The sequence below is a fragment of the Heterocephalus glaber genome, unplaced genomic scaffold (genome assembly GCF_053883595.1).
Source record: "Heterocephalus glaber isolate CG9 unplaced genomic scaffold, H.glaber_assembly_v1.0 deba00001531, whole genome shotgun sequence".
Classification (NCBI taxonomy): Eukaryota; Metazoa; Chordata; class Mammalia; order Rodentia; family Bathyergidae; genus Heterocephalus; species Heterocephalus glaber.
In genome coordinates this window covers 24,272,149-24,290,600 of record NW_028258329.1, presented here as the reverse complement: position 1 = coordinate 24,290,600, position 18,452 = coordinate 24,272,149, and the positions used below count along the sequence as shown (strand labels likewise).

At 53.9% G+C, this 18,452-nt stretch overlaps 1 protein-coding gene across 2 annotated transcripts in view; it reads right to left on the bottom strand.

Annotated features, from left to right (window-relative positions):
- The window catches only part of Rasgrf1 (Ras protein specific guanine nucleotide releasing factor 1), a 111,557-nt gene extending 97,844 nt beyond the window's left edge, over positions 1–13,713 (bottom strand). Inside the window, exon 1 of one of the 2 annotated variants that reach the window (XM_004874801.4) lies at positions 13,257–13,713. In XM_004874801.4, coding sequence (XP_004874858.1) covers positions 13,257–13,532 — 276 coding nt within the window. In that variant the 5' untranslated portion in view covers positions 13,533–13,713. The remainder of the gene's footprint in view (positions 1–13,256) is intronic. The other variant, XM_004874800.4, reaches the window with a different exon arrangement.
- Between the last annotated feature and the right edge of the window lie 4,739 nt (positions 13,714–18,452).

Genomic DNA, 18,452 nt, shown 5'->3' with positions numbered 1-18,452 from the left:
CCAGAGTGCCCCACCCTGCCTGGTGCAGAGAAGATGCTAACAGATGGCTGAAGGAGGGCATGAGGAGGTGCATGGGTGGATGGCTGCACCCCGAGGTCCTGATGTCACCATGAGGACCCAGGAAGCAGCAGCCTCTTTTTCCCCCGGCTCATATTAACAGTGACACTGTGAAGACCCCTCCAGCTTCCGGGTGTGGGCCCTGTGAGGAGGGTAAGACCTTGAGTTCACTCCTTTTAGACCAAGGCCGAGCTCCCCCAAGTAGGCCAGGCCTGGGGGTGGCCCTTCTGTCCGGTCAGGATGGGGTACTGGCACAGGGAAAGCAGACTCTGAAGTTAGATTGAGAAAAGGCAAATGGTTAGTGAAGATGTGCAAATAGCAAAGGTTACAGATGCCCTAGGGTTTGAAGGCAAGGTTTCAGGGAAGGGGAACAGGGAAGGGACTCCCTCTGGCTAAGCCCCTGAGGTCTCCAGGCCAACAATTTATCGTGGGAAGTTCGAGCAAATGCCCTAGGAGTTTTATAGTGAAACCCCGCATACATGACCACTTCCATTTCCCTGCTGTCCTCTGTGGCAAGGCAGACAGCCCGAGGGGGCTCCTCCTGGTGCATGTCTGCTCCAGGCAGAAAGGGCCAGTGCTGGTCCCTGGCTGGGAGCAACACCTGGGCACCTGGCCTCCACCTGGGCAGTGCCCACTGGTAGTACTTGGCTGTGTCACGTTGGCTTCCTGCTTCCCCGGTGGAAGGCTGGGTCTGAGCTAGGTTTGGTGTCCCACTGACTTTCTGGGACTTTGGAGATTGAAAAAAACAAAACTCTCAGGGCTAGAATGACCCAGCTCTGGGGCCCAGTCTGAGCCAGGACCCCCACAGCCACGTGGACCTGCCTGGGAGCATCTAGCTGGTCAAAACGCAACCTGGGGAAAAGGCAGGGATACGCATTACTTCAGCCTTAACTTCTGTGTGGAGCTGAAAGGAGGAAGAAACTGGAGGAGCCTGAATTCCTTTTGAGATAAAGAAATGGTCTTAATTGCTGGGGGAGGAAGAAAGAATTGGCAGTTCTGTTCTAGCGCTTTGGGTGACAGCTGGGGTCACCATGCTATCAAAAGATGCTGCTGTGGGTCCTGCTGCTGGCTGTGTAACCTGGGGCACAAGTGTGATGCCTTCCATCTCAGCTTCTCCATCTACGCAATGGGCACAAGAAGGATCCCTTCCTTTCATGCCAGCTGAGGTAACCCTGGTGCCTGACAGCTAGCAGGCACTTTATGTCTGCTCACTGTGCTTCTTTTATAACATCATTCTCCTTGGCTGGACAACAATGCTGGGTCTAATTCAAAATGCAGGTAATATGAATAAAATGTGATTGTCTTCCAGACCCTGATTCATTTTACAACTGTAGGGCAAAGTCTTGGGCAACATCAAGGAAAATAGCTGCAAAGTCATCGAGGGTCTGAAATGCCCATCTCTCAGTGACCTGGCTGCCTAGGGCTGTTAGAGACCTGGCTATGCCCTCCCTACAGCACTCAGAGTTTGCTGTCCTAGGCTGGTGCCACCCTGGAGGGCTACTGCAGTCTCAGGCCGTGTCCTGGCCCTTATAAGGACCAAAGGGCCCAGGTAGAGGGACACTGGGCTGGATGGGCCTCCTATGGTGGCTGTGAGGACCCAGGCAAGGCTGTCCCTAACCCTGCACTCTACAGGGAGCCATAGTTCTAGAACAAACCTGCCTCTTGGCTCTCTGGGCCTTGGAAGGTCTTGTGTCCCCATCTCTAGTCTTTCCATCTCTCTCTGCCTCCACTTCCTGTTCATCCTCCTTTGTTTGTGGTCTGTTCCCGCTCTTCCTCTCTCTACCTGCTCCTCAGGACTCTGTTCCCCACTCCCTTCCACACAGGTCAGTCTGGCTGGATTGACTTCCCCTCCTGGGCCAGTTGAGTCTGGGTTCCAGAGAGCCTGGGTATGGTCAACAGAAACCCCTCCACTTAAACCAGCTGGAAGTGTGGGCCAGTCTGGAGCTCACCTGCTAAGCCTCCCAGTCTCCTGCCTCTCCTAGCCAAAAGCCACCGCCTGCAGCCCAGTTGCTGAGCATAGAATGAGTGGTGACTATGCTGCCAGGCAGGTAGTGATCAGATATCTGCTTGCCTGGGCAGAGGAGTTTCTGGGAGTAAAGCAGGCCTGAGCACAGTGGGATGGCTCATGGAGCAGGTGGCTGTCCCAGCAGCCTGGTCTGGACCGCTGTGCTCAGAGGTGAGGGCTCTGGAAGCCTCTAGTCCCAGAGCACTGGGCTCCTCTCTGGCAGATAGGCAGGGTGGTGACAGGCCCTAGGCCAGCCACACAAGAGTGATGTTAATGGTGAACAGTAGGTATGGTGGCACACGCCTGTGATCCCAGCAGTTGTGAGGCTGAGGCAGGAAGATTGCAGAGTTCAAGGTCATCCTGGGCTACATAGTGAGTTCAAAGCAAGTCTGAACTACATAGCAAGATCCTGTCTCCAAAAAAAAAAAAAAAAAAAAGGTGAAGAATAAAGTTCCTTAGGAGAAGCTAGGCCACATCTGGCTGCGAGTGGCAACACAATGCCCAGTGTGAGGTCCTTCAGAAGGTGTGGGCTCCTAGGCAGCTGTTACCCTGCTCTGCAGCCTCACCCCGGCCCCTCAGAGCCACCCTCCAGCATGTGGTAACTGTATGGCTGTCTTTGCTGCTACTGCAAGTCTCCATCCAGCCTGCACATGTATGATATCAGGGAACAGCCCCTTGGGTTCCAGGCCCCTCTCTGGAGCCTTGAAAGTCAGGTGGGGTATCTCTGCTAATTCTGAAAGCCCCAGCTGGTTCTGCTGTCACTCAGTGCATGGACCCTGGGAGGAGCCCTGAGGCTCAGTGGTTCTCTCCCTTAGCCTCGAGCCCTCTGAGACCCACGTCCAGCGAAGCCTGGAAATGGCACTGAGGTCACCCAGCTGGGGGATCTGGGAAGCTGCAGAGGTGACGAGAGAGAGCAGACTGACAAGCTTTGTGCTGAGCTCCACATGCCTGGGCAGAGCGCCTGAGAAATGCACAGACCTCAGAAAACATGCCCAGTGTGGAGGGGCAAGGCTGGGCAGAGACTTCGCCAGGCCTGGGCTTCAGAGGCATAGATTTCCTGCTTGGGCTCCACAAGTGACCACTGCTGTGTATTCCAGGAGAGCCTCTACGCTGTCAAGCTGCTCTGAGTGGGGTCCTGCTCCTTTCAAAGGAAGGATTCCAGCAGGAAACATCCCAGAGCCTGGCCTGGGCTCAGCCTGGGCACCCTTCGGCACATGCTTGCTAATCTGATTAACGAATTGGCCACCAGCAAAAGCCACCACATGGGGCTAGGGTGGGGAGGCTTGTGGGGAAGGCTTTGCACAAAAGAGATCCAGACCATTGTGATGAGGAGGGCATGGAGCTGCTCCTGGAACTTACTCCAGGATGGACCCTTGTGTTTTCAGTTTTTGGAAAGATCCATCAACATTTTATAAAACCTGGTCTCGGGGAGCTCACTTTGGGCCCAGGGTGCAGCATGGTCCAGGGTGTGGGGACATGAGGCTTGGGTTCAGTACAGGGTTAGGGTTAGGGCACTGCTGTGGACAGTTTCCTCTCGCAAAACCACCTCATAGGTGTTCAAACAGATAACGTGGAAGCTCCATCTCATCACAGGCCCAGTAATGCTTTCTAAATCACCAGGAATCCTTCATGGATAGACTGGCCTATCCATGGTTAAGTACTGAAAAACACACATGTGAATACATTCACACTCGTACACACACACACACACACACACACACACACACACACACTGTATGAGTCGGGGCTGCAGTCCTGAGGATGAGGCCTGGAGGGACTGATCCCAGAACCCTTTAGTGGTGCTGAGACTCATGCACTGTGATGGATTAGTGTCCCTGTCCCCTGGCTGCTATGTCCCATGCACTCTTCTCTTCATGCTCTCTGGATTCTGTGCCTTTCCTGGTCATGGCTGCATCTTCTACTCCTGCTCTGCCACCTCCTGCCCAGTTTGAGTTTCAGAATTCAGACCCATCGTCTGGGCTGAGAGGACAGGCACCATCGCCCTTGGCCAGTGCCACCTGAAACAGGTCTCTGAATCAGCCTTTGTGGCCCAGGCCATAGCCAGCCGGTCAGTGTCCCAGTGTAGAGAGGGGCCATGCTACAGGGAACTCTGCACATGCATGTGTGTGCACGCACATGTGCGCACATCCTAGCCCGGAGTCCCTCTGCCACCTTCCTTCTCTCTGTAAGGGAAACAGATCTGGACTCTCCGTGTCCTCGCTCCCACCATCAGGACCCCAGGGAGCTCTGCCCCAGCTCCCTAGCCCACACAGTAGCATTTCCTACCCCACCCTCCTCTCACTCCTGGCTCCAGTTGGCGTGTGCTCATTCATGCAGCCCTCACCCTGGGGACGGGCCTTCCACTGGGAACACACCAGGGATTTCACAGGCATGGTACTCCCCAGAGGCCTGCTGGGATGGGGATGCGGCTTCTCTGGGTTCCCTGGTGCTCCCACACCAGGGAAGGCAGCAGCCCTGGCCTCTCTGCAGCCCTGCACAGAGGCAGGGGTGACTTCCACCCAACCCCGCTCCCGGCTCCAGCTGGCTTCTTGCTCCCCAGCCTGGCTTCTGAGTTCTCCTGTCCCTGCTCATGCACCAGAACCTCTACTTATCCCCAGGTGAGTGAGTACCAGTCCCAGGCTCTGTCTAAGGCCCTGGTCTCCTGGGGCCAAGCCACATGACACATCTGGCCTGCAGCCTAGCCTAGGATGACCACTGCCAGGGATAAACCTGTGCAGTCCCCTGCTGGCCACAGGGAGGCAGGGTGCAGGAAAGTAACTGCAAGGCCAGAGCCCCAAAGTGCTGCCACTGCCCCTGACAACCAGCCTTGAGCCGGTGTTGTGCACACCTGTAACCCCAGCACTCGGAGAGGCTGAGGCATAGTTCTGAGTTTGAGCCCAGCCTGAGCAACTTATGGAGACACCAACTAAAAAAAAAAGGGGTCTGGGGATATAGCTCAGTGAGAAGGTCCTGTGTCCAAACAACAGTTTTACACACACACACACACACACACACACACACAGCTGGCCCTGAACCCACTGCTACTCTGCTCCTGAGCCCAGGGCTGCATCAGCACAGCCACTGAGCCCCTGCTGCTACCCCCCATGTGACCCAGGTACTGTGAGCAGTGGCCTAGATGGGGTAGGTCTTGGGGCTGTCACTCTTGGCTGGTCCTTGGCGAACATCTTTCCATCTCCCCCTGTGCCTCAGCCTGCCCATCCTTCACCTACCAACTGCCCCCCAGATGTTTGTGAGGGAAGTGTGAACTGCAGTCGGAATACGATATGCACATGCCCAACAGTGAGGGACGACCCATGTGAACAGATATTTATTAATTGCAGCTCTGTCTATGACAGCGAATGGTGATAAGTTACTCAACTATCCCCCCAGAGAAGACTGTCTAAAAACCTAGAGTACATGCACACAGCAGAGTACTATGCAGCCATAGAGAGGGCAGGGGATACACTCAGAGTCAGCTCCCTACACAGCGAGGAGAGCAAAGCACGTCAGACTCACTGGTGTTTGGAGCAGGTAAGAGTCCGAGTAACAATCCTGAGCACCTCCTTGTGCATGGGCACACGTTGGGTAGATGCTCTCTGGGAGAAGCATGGGAACCTGGGAAGTGAGCTGTGGTCAGGAGGAAGGGGCATGGCAACTGCCCACCCTCGTGCATCTCTCTGGGATGCTGAGTACGGGATGTACTACCAACCCTAACCCTTAAGGCAACGAAAGCAGTGCCAGTGGCTGGTTGAGTGTCTGGCTGGCACTGGCTCGCCACCTCCATGGCACGGTCTGGTCACCAGGCTCTTTCTTAGACCCCACCCTCCAGCCTCCTCGATGTGGTCCTCACTGAGAGGGAGCCGCTGCATCTGCTGTGATCCTGCGCACAAAGCCAGCATCATTTTCCTTATCTGAGTTCCTAGGACACAAGGACTCTCGCCCAGTCACCCATGAGGCAGTGACTATCCCATAATCAGCCTGTTTCTCTTTTCTCAGGCTACTGGGAAGCTCTCCGCTGTGATTATTTGCCTCTCCACACCATGCACACAGCACTGGCTCTCCTCCTGAGACTCCACCTCCTCAGCCCCAGTTCCCACAGCCGCTGGGTCAGCCCGGTGACAATGAGTGCAGCAGAGGGCAGGGCTGGAAGGGCAGCAGCAGGCTCAGGGGCCATGGGCAGGCTGGGAACCTGAACGTGAGCAGGTTCTTTCACTCTCACTGATTCCTGGAGTTCATGTAAGAGCCTGAGAGGCATTTAAACAAAGTCAGCTCTATTCCACTCACGAGTTTGACAGAGGGAAAGTCAGTCTGGGTCAGGTTTCTCTGCATTTCTAGATGAATTTCTGAAAAACTAGTTAAGTTTGCTAAAAATTCACTTATGCACTCCTCTAAAACTAGTTCTGAAAGGCTTTTATTTCAAGATCTGAGTTGGATTTTCCAATTTGACCAAAATCAAAGTTCAGCGAGGAGGTGCAGTATCATTAGGAAAATAATGACCTCATTTTGAGGGGCAAGAAGATGTGTGGCCCGCAGGACTGTAGTACCCTGTCTTTAAAGCACGTAGCACCTCTCCGTCCTCTAACCTGCCCTACAGCAGAGGCCTGATCTGTGTTCTGGTGTTCGCAGTGAGAGCTCAGTGTTGGTGTCTGTGGGATTGGGACATGCTGGCCTGTGGGGGGCCATGGTGACCACGGGGTGGCTGTGGCCATCACCAGGAGCCTAATCGACAGGACTTTCACCTGAAAGTTGCCCTCAGGCCGGCAGCCGGATCAGGCCCAACAATGCCCTCCCCTGCCCACAGCCTAGCAGTGGCAGCCCAGGAAGCATGGGGACAGTCGAGGGGACCCTGAGCATAGATGTTTTGGGTGGCACTGAAGCCCCAGCTTCCGTAACAGTGGCTCAGGCTGGGGTAGGAAGGAGGGGGCCTTTGTGCTCTCCAGTTCCAGCCTTTACCCTACTAAGTTTTGCAGTCCCCAGATGGGTTTTCCTTCCCACCCACAGGGATCTTTCAAGACACACAGGGGTACAGCCGGACCCTGAGTGCCCACTGCACCCAGGGGAGCCCTGAGCTCTGCAGTACAGCATGGAGGTGGGCTCAGGTGGCTCTGCAGCCTCCGTGCCCTGCCTGACAGGGCCCTTTCTTTGGGGAGCTTTTCTGCTCCCCAGCCTGGCAGAGTCCGCCCTATACTCCTCTATGCCAGAGGTTGGCCCTGTGGATGTCCTTATGTGCTCCCCACCTGTGGCCCTGTGCCCTTTCTCCTCTCTCCCAGGCAGCTTAGGCCTTCTACCCTGTTGTCTTGGTGCCCCACAGGCACAGGCCTGGCTCCTGGGAGGTGCTAAAAACCTCCAAAGAGCAAATGCCACTGAGCTGTTGGCGGATGCTAGAAGCCTAAGGCTGACTCAGTCTGTAAAGTCCCATTCCTTGTTAATTCCAGGGCCACGGTCAAGGAGGGCAGAGACCCAAAGCTTAATGGCAGGAGGGCAGCCCTCTTCGAACCTGCCAGAGCTGCAGGGGCCTGGGCCACTGCCTCGCTGAGGAAGAACCCTGTCGGCACAGACCTCTGACACCTGCTGGGCTGTGCCGTGGCCTCCGCAAGGCACCCAGGCTGATAGGGAATGGGGAAACTGAGGCGTAGGAACTTGAAGTCTTTCCCAAGATGGGTAGTGGCATAGTGAGGACCCACAGCTGGATTTGGAGCCCATGGCTGGAAAGCCCACGCTGTTGCAGGCATAGGGAGGAACTCTTCTGGGAAGGGGGCTGCAATCAGGGATGTGCACCCCACTCTAGGGGAAATGGGAGTGGGGGTGTCTGAGTCCCCCAGCTGCTCCCTGCAGACAGTCACTGTCACAGAAGCATTTGGGCGTCAGCAGTGTTCTGGGACCGTCACGTCCCATGTCACCAGTGCTCCTGCACAAACATCAGGGGGTGGGTTCTGTTCCTGGCTGTGTAAGCTCAGGGCTCCCACGGATGGCAGGGAAACCGATGATGGGGTGTGATCTCCTGTATCACAGGACTCAGAGCTGTGTGGCTCCCAACCAACAGAAACAAAAGCTGCCTGCACAAAAGTCACTGTGCAGCTATGACAGATTTGCACTTGCTTCCCCCCACCCCCCGTCTCTCCTGGCAGAGGATGGTAAGGACCAGTCCCCCAGCTGGAATCTGTGCGCTATGCTGTGACTGAAGGAGCCAGGCAGACTTGGGCACCTGCTTCTCCATGTTCTGTAACTTTGGGTCAATTACTCAAAGACTGAGGCTCGGTTTTGTCATCTGGAAAATGGGCTGAGGGATAGTTGGGATAGGGCTGTTGGTGTAGTTAAGGGAGGTACTGTATCTAAGACATGCACCCTGGGGCCTGGCACGTTCTGGGTGCCCAATAAACGATATTTATTGTTATTATTCAGTATTTTCAGTCTAATGTTTTGAAGCATCCTACTGTAAAAGTGTGTATGTTTAAATCTACATTCACAGCATGGCCTCCAGCAGAGGCTTTGAGAGAGGAGAGAGGAGGTAGAGGTTGGAGTCCAGAATGGTCTGGCGAGGCCAGGGAGAGGGAGAGGGAGGATAGTCATCCTGGCCAGACCTACCAGTCCCCCAGGCGTTGGCTGGAACTGAAGAGCATTTAGTAATAACTGAGAAAAAGGCCAAACTTTCTGAAGCATTAATGAAGACGAACTCTGATGTGGAAACCTAATATATAAACTGGGCTGCTCTGGTGGATGTGGGATGTGGTCCTAGGGGTCCCCAGAATGAGCCAGGAACATTGTAGCTTAGGGGAGTTAAGCAACGCATCCACAGTGACCCACAGGGACATATCAAGCCCTCCCTTGTCACATGGCTTTTTGTCCCCACATGAGGGGAGTGGGACTCTCCTAAGGGCAGAACGGGAGACAAACTGGCGTAGGGTGAGCACGCACTTCCCACTTTCCCACCTCGGGCTGCCCCCGAGGACACAGGCCAGCCAGGTCCAACATAGGAGGCCCCGAGGGACTGTGTGGCCCCTGCCTGACTGGCACTGACCCAGCCAGAACCTGGTGGCCACATGGGCTCCTTCCCGGGCTCTGGACACAGGGCAGCCACCTGCTGAGCCAATGAAGGCGTGCACACACTGGGCTACACGAATACCTCAAGTATCCATGAGGACCTGAAGCGGGGAGTGAAGCCCCTCTGCTCCTAGGCCCCTCAAGACTCATCTTTTCCTGCTCCCCAAGCCTCCTCCTGCCTTTCCCGCCCTGTGACTCGGTGACCAGAGCAGAAACAAGGATGTGGGGCTTACTGATCTCTTCTCTGGCACCCAGTGGGAACACAGGCTCTGGACTCCGGAAAGCACCTCCTGACAAAGCCTTCACAACAGACCCCTTGCTCCCGCCTCCCTCCAGGGCTTGCACCCCAGGCTCCGCCTTGTATCTGCACCAGCCCAGAGGGCTTTCCTGTCCCAGCTGCCTGGAGCTTAGCTCTGTAGTGAATGACCATTCTCAAATGGCAGCGGGGCACTGGAAGTGCTCAGGGTCTGCGGTTCCCTGTGTGGTTATTTGGATTCTGGTGTAGGGAGGCCTCTCTGGGGAGGTGACTTTTAGGCAAGGACCTGCAGAAAGAGAAGAAACTGGTGTCCCAGGGACATGGGGCAAGTGGAGCTCACTCTAGGACTTGAGAGAAGAGAGAGGAGGTAGAAGGTGGAGTCTAGGATGCTGTGGAGAGACCAGGGAGAGGGAGAAGGAGAAGGACAGTCAGCCTGGCCAGACCTGATGGTGCCCCAGGTGTTGGCTGGAGAAGAGAGGAGTTTGGAGGCGCTCACAGTAAAGAAACAATGCAGTTCAAGGGCATGGAGATGCGGACTCCCTAGAGCTGATCACTACTCAATGTATATGAATCAAAACACCACATTATACATTATACTGATATCTATGTCAATCAACAACTTTAAAAGGATATAATAATAATAATAATACTAAAGGACACTGGTGACCTACTAGAGACGGTGTTGGGATGGGTGCAGGCAGAGGCTATTCCATATCCAAGCAGGACCCCAACTCCTTCCAAAGTGAGGGCCCAGAGGAAGGTGTGCCCCTGTCCTGGGCAGCTGCTGTGGGCAAAGTGGAGTGCCCCATGGGGCTGTGAGGCTTGAAGGGTGACAACCAAGTTCTTCTCCTCTCTGAACCTGCAGGACCCAGTCCAGGCCTGGCACTGGGAGCCAAGCTGGCAGAGTTCAAATGTGTTCAATCTGGGAGGGTGTGCTTTGGGGTGACGCCAGCAGAGGCAGAGGGATAAAGCCAGAGCAAGTCTCATATCTGCTGCTACCTTGCTGGGTGGCCATTTGTCTCTGAGCCTGCAGGCTGGCGTGAACCTGTAATGCATCCAGTAAAGGATCACAGGAATAAGGCTTCCTTGTATCTGGGCACAGGGCATTTGCCCTGTGGCTCCAGAAGCATCAGGAGGTTGGGAGGCTCTGGTGGCAGGGATTTGCCTGCACCCCCTCTATCCTCAGTGAACAAGAAGAGTCTGATGTCCATGCTCTGACCCATCCTGGCTGCTCCACTCCTGAGAAACTAGGGATAGAAGCATTGTTACAGGGAGCCTGGGAGACCCATGTGAGGTGCCTCTACCACAAAGCAGCGTGTGGGATGCCAAGCAACAGCCAACTCTAAGTCCACACCACCTGGCCCTTGGGATGTGGGTTGCAGGGTGGGAGGAGAGGAGGCCAGGACTGACAAGCAGGTTCAGGGTGGGGGAGAGCGGGAGCATTGCTGTGTGGCTATGACTGCCTGAGACCCTGGTTCCTGGGCTGGACTCCTAGGTGTCAGGGCCACCCCAGCTGCCCTGAGACTGCCCTGGATGCAGTGGGGCAGGAATGCACAGGGTCAGGATGGGCCTGGGGCTTGACCTTGGCTCCCAGAATTCCCTGCATAGCCCAGGATCAGAGCATCTTCCTAGGGCAAAGAGCTCAGCCTTATCTGTACCCATTTTCCCAGGGCCTATGACCACCAGCTTCTTAGGCTGAGGGCCCCACACAGGGCTCAACACTCATCCATCTTCAGCATGTAGAATATGGAAGTAACATACGCTATACCAATGCGTCCAGCTCGGGAAGTGTTTCCTGTGCATCTACCATGTGGCCCCCATTCCTCAGAAGCCATCTTGGGAACTTCAGAGAGGTAGCTGTCTGGGTCTAGGTAAAAATGAAGCCCTACTAAAACTAAGTGTTTACCAGACACTAGCTAGTCCTATCAAATTGATGGCTTCTTTGACCTGTTAACTTGGGCACTCTCTATGTGTCTAGCAGGTCTGAAGTCAAGGGTTCTGTGGCTCAGACAGTGTCATGTGTGAGTTGAAGCCTTTCATTCTGGGCTCAGTGTCTTGTGCTATGGGGACACCCAAGTCCAAGAGGAATGGAGCAGCTGCTGAGACCACTGATCTTAGCGAATACTTGGAAAGGATATTATGATTATTATGATTCTGTACACACGTACAGCCAAGGGGGCACAACCTACTTTCCCACATGTACCAAACTTGCTGCAGAGGAGAATGGAACGCAATACAAGGTCAAGACAGGAAGTGTGAGTCTCTAACAGATCTGTGCCTAGCTGGGCAGCACCAGACCACCTGCTGCTCCCAACCCTCCTCTCTCTTTTCCTGCCAGGACAGCTCCTCATGGGAGGCACCAAGAGGGCTGACTGGCAGTGCTCTTGGGACACAGCTCACACACATGCACATCTCCCAGGACTCAGGACCTCTGTTAGTGTGATTCAACACCTGGGCCTGTTTGGAACCAGTGTAGGGTCTCATCTCCCAGAATTCCCAGACACTGCATGAATTCTAGCTGTGACTGCAGACTCACTCTGCGATCTTGGGCAACCCTTCCCCTTCTCTGGCCCTCAGTGCTGTGGTCTGTAAAATGGGAAGGATGGTTTGTATGCTCCCTCAGGTGCCTTTCTGCTTTAACATGCAGTTTCCTAATTACCCCTGCCCAGAAGGGTAGATTTCAGGTTTAATTAAGATTTATTCAGATCCCACTAAAATGTACTGTGAGCATCCCTTCATATAAAACATTTAACTCAGTATTATCAGAATCCTCAGAAGTTATTATCATTTTGTAGATCACAAAACAGATCCAGAGAAGTTGAGCGTGTTAACTGAAGTCACACAGTCTAGAGGTAGTACAGCTTCAGTCTCCAGGCCTATCTGTCTTCGCATCCAGGGCCCTGGGAGCAGACAATGTGAATCTACACACACCTGGCTCAGCTCCACCTCCCTCCCTGCTGGTCCAGGAACTCCACTGGGTAATGGATGAGGTGTGGAGGGCCTCTGGCTGGGGCAGACACCAGGGCCTTTGGGCTGGAGAAGAGCAGGTTACCAGGGCAGACAGTCAAATCTCTGCTGATCCTTTAGGCTGGGCTGGGGCTCTGAGCTTAAGAAGCTGCCTGCTCTTTGCCTCCAGGGTCCCTGCCTCCTTCGTTGGTCATTCCCAGAGACCCATTCCCAAACATTCCTGTGCACACCCCCCAGCCCCAGAACCATCTCCTAGCGCCCAGGGGCTGAGGGCTAGGAGAGAAGAGGCTTGCTGGGCAGGCTGAGCTCGGATGTCTGTCCTAATGAGGAACGAGACTTCCAGAGATGCTTTATTCCAGCCAGTTTGGTGCAGCTGCGGCTTCTGAAAACCTCTGATCCTGAGGGCAACTGAATGTATCTCTCTGGACCTCAGTGTCCTCGACTGCTTGGGCCGTGTGGATGTCAAGTCCCTCCTGGTGGTGGTGACATTTGAGGAGCCGTTATCATTACTTTCCCCTAGGCAGCAGGAACCAGATGCCTTTGGAGACAGGGAGGGCTCCCCCCACCTCCCAGGCCGCGCGCGTCCAGGGCCCGGGGCCCTGCGGCTGGGGACTGGATCACAGCGCAGTGATCAGCTGGGCGGGCGGGCCGGCGGGGAGGAGCACGGTGTCCACGGCTCAGCCCCGCGCCCGGGTGGCCTTCGGAGCCGGCTCTGCCGTTCGCCCAGGCGCAGAGGCCGCTACACTGAGCGCCATCCGGGCAGCGCTGGCTCAGACGCTCAGACCAGGGTGACACCGCCCGGCCGGGAACAGCGCGGGGCCCCCCTCTAGTCCGGACGCGGGTACGGGGTCCTCGCTCGGGTACCGCCCCGCCGCCGAGCTCGGCCCCGTCCCTCCCCGCCGCGCACCCCTTCCCGTCCGCAGCCCTCACCTGCTTCTCCAGCGGCTCTTTGGCCGAGGGTGCCGGCTTGGGTGAGGGCGCGCGGTCGCACACGCAGCCCTCCAGCAGGTACAGCCCCGAGGGCCGTGAGCTCGAGTCGCTCTCGAAGTAGAAGAGCAGGTTCTGAAGCAGCGCGAACCACTTGGTCTGCCATTTCGTGTTGTCGGCGCTCCGTTTGCTCAGGTAGCCCTTGCGCGTGCCGTCCTTGCGCGCCAGCAGCCCCAGGGAAGCGACGTGGCCGTCGTTGAGCCGGATGCCCTTCTGCATGGTGCTCGCAGGCCGCGGCCAGCGCTCACGTCCTCTCCCTGCGCGGCCCCGCAGCTGGTCCGCGCGCCCGAGCTCCGCCCCCGCGTCTACACTCGCGGTCTGCTCCTAGATCCGCCGGTTCCGCAGCGCCGGGGCCGCAGAGGCCGCCGCCCTGCCCGGCTCGCCGAGGGCGGGCGGAGCCAGGTGACGCTGCCCGTGAAGCCGGTCCTGCGCGGTAGGGACGCGCGCGCGCTCGTCTGGCCGCCCCCGCCGCCCTTTCCCAGGGTGTTCAGAGCGAACCGGATCGGTTTCATCGAACCCGGGCACCTGGGGCCTGTGTCGGGAGCCCGAGCTGTGCGCCCCCTGCGGCGCGGCGCAATGCGGACCCAGGGTCAAGTCCTGCTCGGCATTTTCTCCTCCAGCGTCCCCGCCCTCCAGCCCTGTATTTTCCTAATCCCAGGTGGATGGCGAGATGGATTCCTCGGGGCCTCCGCTCCGGCCCCTTCGCGCGGCCTCCCAGGGCAGGGACGCGGAGCGGGATACGGGTGGGGGTTATTTTACTTTTATTTCCAGCGGTACCGTAATTCCCGGCGCCACCCAAGCGCCCCGAGGTCCGGCTGGAGAGTTTTCTCAGATGCCCCCGAGCCTGAAGGCGGAACCTAGGGAGCCTTCAATAGCTGCGCGGGCGCAGTGATACCTTAATGATAGATTTTCCGTGCTTATTTTTAGCTCCCATTCGCCTACACAGTTACTCGGCATTTATCCGAGAACGTCACAGCACCCGCACGCTGCACCCAGAGGCGCAGGCCGGTGCGGATCGGGGAGCGCGCGCCGCGTCTGCCGCAGAGTGAAGGGAGCAGAGCGCAGCGTCTGGCGGAGCCGGAGCCAGAGATTTCGGCCCGGCCGGGGGCAGCCCGAAGAAGAGGCCGGACACCCTACCCCGACACGCGCGCGCACACCTCCTGGGTCTGAAGTGCTGGGCAAGGGACTGGGGCAGGTCAGGAGGATCCGCACAGAGGCTCCGCTGGGCGCTGAGGAGTGAAGGAGGAGTGGCTGGTCCCATTCCTGGGCCCAATGGGCCAGACCTGTGTTTCACAGTAATGTTAATTTTCCCTCACAAATAATGAAACAGGGCACATGGCTAAGCCACTTCCCAAAGACTTGATTTTCCCAAGAGGGACCCCATGGGGTGATCAACTTTCCTTCCTCTTTTCTTTTTGGTACCGGGGATCGCACTCAGGACCTTGAGTTTACGAGGCGCGGCGGCGGCGGCGGCGGCGGCGGCTGCACCACTGAGCTAAATCCCCAGCCCCTTTCCTTCCTCTTTGATCTCCTGATGGAAGGATGATTTAGCAACTGAGTTGTTGACCTGGGTGCCTCCTGTGAACCCCCATTAGGCAGCGAGTTACCCAGCCCAAGGTGACTTCCGGGGAGGGCCCTCTCCCATCTGCACAGGTGCACTGGGACCTGGCCAAATGACCCCCGGGTTGCAGTGAGTTTCCCTGGTTTTACAGAAAGGGATGGGAGAGGGCCTCCCAGGTGCACCAAGACCAAGGTTGGGCTTGGATGGAGGCTTGGGGCACGGACTTGGGCTGCAGTCACACCTTCTCCAGCCATTTTAGCGCTCAGTGACCTGTGGCAGAACCAGGGGTCATCCAAAGACTTACTCAGTCGTCCTGGAGCATTTCCAGCAAGGCTGCAGGTCACACTGGAAGATTTACAACACTCAGGAAACGGAAAAGGATGGGATTCACCCCTTCTCTCCCTCCCTCCCTCCCCTCCCACCCAGCCCATTCTGCTGACTTGGCCATGGATGCAGCCATGAGCACATCTCCTGCCTCGTGGCGCCTAGGCCAGCCCCAGGTCTCCTTCTCCCTTTGCCCTTGGTGTTGTGAGAGGAAACGCCCTCCCCCCTGTCTGGGGAAGAGATTCTGATAGAGGCAAAGATCAGGAAAGCTGGACAGACTCCAGAGGGTTGCACAGCTGGTGCAATCAAAAGAGATGGAGAGAGCTTTAAAAAAGCCTCTGTGTTCATGTTGCACCCTCAGCCAGTGGTACCAGAACCACGGAGGCTGGACCTGGGCATCCTACTGTGAATGCTGCCTGAGGGATGCCAAGATGCAGCCAGGATCAAGGAAAACCTCCTCACCCTGCCCGCCACACCCTGAGGAGGCCAAGGGCCCTGCTTTTGCTGTCCTTGGAGTTGTAGGAAGGCCTGGGTCCAGGTCACTCCAGAGGCTGGGCTTGGCTCAGAGCCTCCATGTCAGGGAGACACATGGGGGCTGGGCCCTGATCACTCCACCTGAGGGGTCTCCAGTGTCTACAGGGAGCCATTTCCTTGGATGCCAGACAGTTTAGAGCCCTTGGGCACATCCAGCTACCACATGCACTGAGCACCAGGCCTGAGTCCTCTTCCATGTTGGGGAAGGGTGGAGAGGACATCCACAGGAGTACTCGAAGGGCATCGAGGCTTTGCTTGGTTTTGTCATGTCTTCCCAATAAGGCTTTTGGACAAAGGTTAATAACCCCATTTCATATGGAGAAACTGAGGCCCAGATAGTATGTGGAGTCTTACAGAGAAAAGCTGAGCCTACTTGTCCAGGGCTTGGGCTGGGGTCTTTGTAGATAAGGAACCAACAAAGTAAATTAAGAAATATTCTGAACTTAGAAATAATGAACTGATGACCAGACATCATCTTCCCATGTCTTCGTGAGAAATTTCTGTTAGAATTTGGGCTGGAGCCCAACTTAACATTTATTATTGAGATAGATGTTCTGTGCCTTGGACTGCACTTAGGCCATGGTTGGGGAAAGAGGGAGAAAGAGAGGGGAGAGTGGAAATTGGAGAGGGGAGAGGGGGAGTGGAGACAGGAGACAGGAGAGGGGAGAGAGAGCATGTGCAGGAGAGACAGGATGTGTGTGGTGCCGGGGATCAAACTAGGGCCTTATGTATGCTAGGGAAGTGCTCTACCTCTAAGCTACATTCCTACCTTTTCATTTTTTAAATTTCAACACAGTCTCACTCAGGCTAGACCCAAACTTGTGATACTCTTGTATCAGCCTGTATAAAATACATGCTCTCTCAATCTCTTTCTCTTTACTTTATAGTATGTGGGGAAAGTTTTTCATATTACTACATTTTTTTTCACTGAGGCATGGTCTTGCTATGTAGTCCAGGCTGGCCTTGAACTCACTCTGTAGCCCAGGCTGGCCTTGAGTTTGCAGTGATCCTCCTGCCTTAGCCTCCTGAGTGCTGGGATTACAGGCATGCACCACCATACCCAGCTATACTGTATTACTACAGATTTAATTTATTAATTGATTCTTTGTGATTGGCCATTTAGGTTGTTTCAATTCATAGATTTTGGAAATAATGCTGCAATTAATATTTTTGTATATATCCTTTCCAACCTTAGCCTGAATTCTCCAAAGTGCCATTTCTGGGCTCAAGGGCTATATGTGCATTTTAGACACTACTACACACTACTTGATTTCTAGACAGCTCTTACTCTATACATCGCCACCAACTAGAGATAAGACAATTTCTCCATCCACTTCTCAAACCTAGATATTGCTATTACCTGTCTCAAATATTTGTCCATTTTTGAAGGGGCAAAAAAAAAATACCATCTTATACAAATTTTCATTTACAAATTAATTTTATTTCATTAATTTAAAAACATCTAGTCATTTAAATCTGTTCCAGTTGAATGTTTTGATTTATATTAATTAAAAAATTTGCAAATGTGTTTATATATTTTTCTTGCAGATTCATCAGTATTTTATATATCAGGTGTATAACCATTAACAGTCATCTGTGATGGGAATAATTTCCAGTTTGTTGCTTATCTCTTTTTTTCAACTGTGGCAAAATATACAAAACATTTACATGTGAGATATTTCTAAGTGTACAGGTCAGTGGTATTAAATACATTAATAAAGTTGAGCAACCACCACAATCATCTGTCTCTAGAACTTTTTTATCTTGTAAAATTGAAACTTTGCATCCATTAAACAATAACTTCCTGGGCCAGAGATTTAGCTCAGTGGTTCTACTGCTTGCCCTGCAAGTGCAAGGACCAGAGTTCGATCCCCAGTACCAAAAAGCAAACAAACAAACAAACCAGAAAAACACAATAGCTTCCTGGGCTGGGGATTTAGCTCAGTGGTTCCGCCACCTGCGTCGCAAATGCAAGGTCCTGAGTTTTATCCCAAGTACCAACAAAACAAAACAAAACACACAAAAGAACCAAAAACAACAACAAAAAAGAAAAAACAATAACTTTCCGTTCCCCCATCCACTGGCTCTGGCAGCAGCCATTCTACTTTCTGTGTCTGTGATTTTGACTACTGTAGATGTCTCATGTAAGTGGAATCCTCCAGTATTTGTCTTTTTGTGATTGGCTTCTGTCGCTTTATTGCTTGTCTTTTAATTGTATGCCACTATATCTACATATTGTATATGTCTTAATATAGCTTGTAACACATTTTAAAATTTGAGTGTAGATGCATCTTTTTCTTCCTGGTTTTAGACATGCTCTCTTGTGCCAATGCCTTCAAGATTGAAACATGTTTGCCCATATTTTCTCTTCTTTTTTTTTTTTTTGTAGTTTCATTTTTCCCATTCACAATTTTAATTCATTTGGAACTTATCTTTTAAGAAAGAAATGAGATTAGAGTCTGGTTTTATTATTAATTTTTCTCGCATGACTAGCAAGTTGTCTCAACTCCACTTGTTTGAATAATTCAAATTCTACCACTGATGTGAAGTAGCATTTCTCTCATATAAATTTTTTTCTACACTTAGTACTATTTCTAGACTCTACTCTTTGTTGCATTGTTCCATACACCTGTACTTAGTGGCATATGATTTTATTTCTATTGCTTTTTGTTTTAGTTACTTTTCTTGTTGCTGGAACAAAATAACCAGAACTCCCAAGT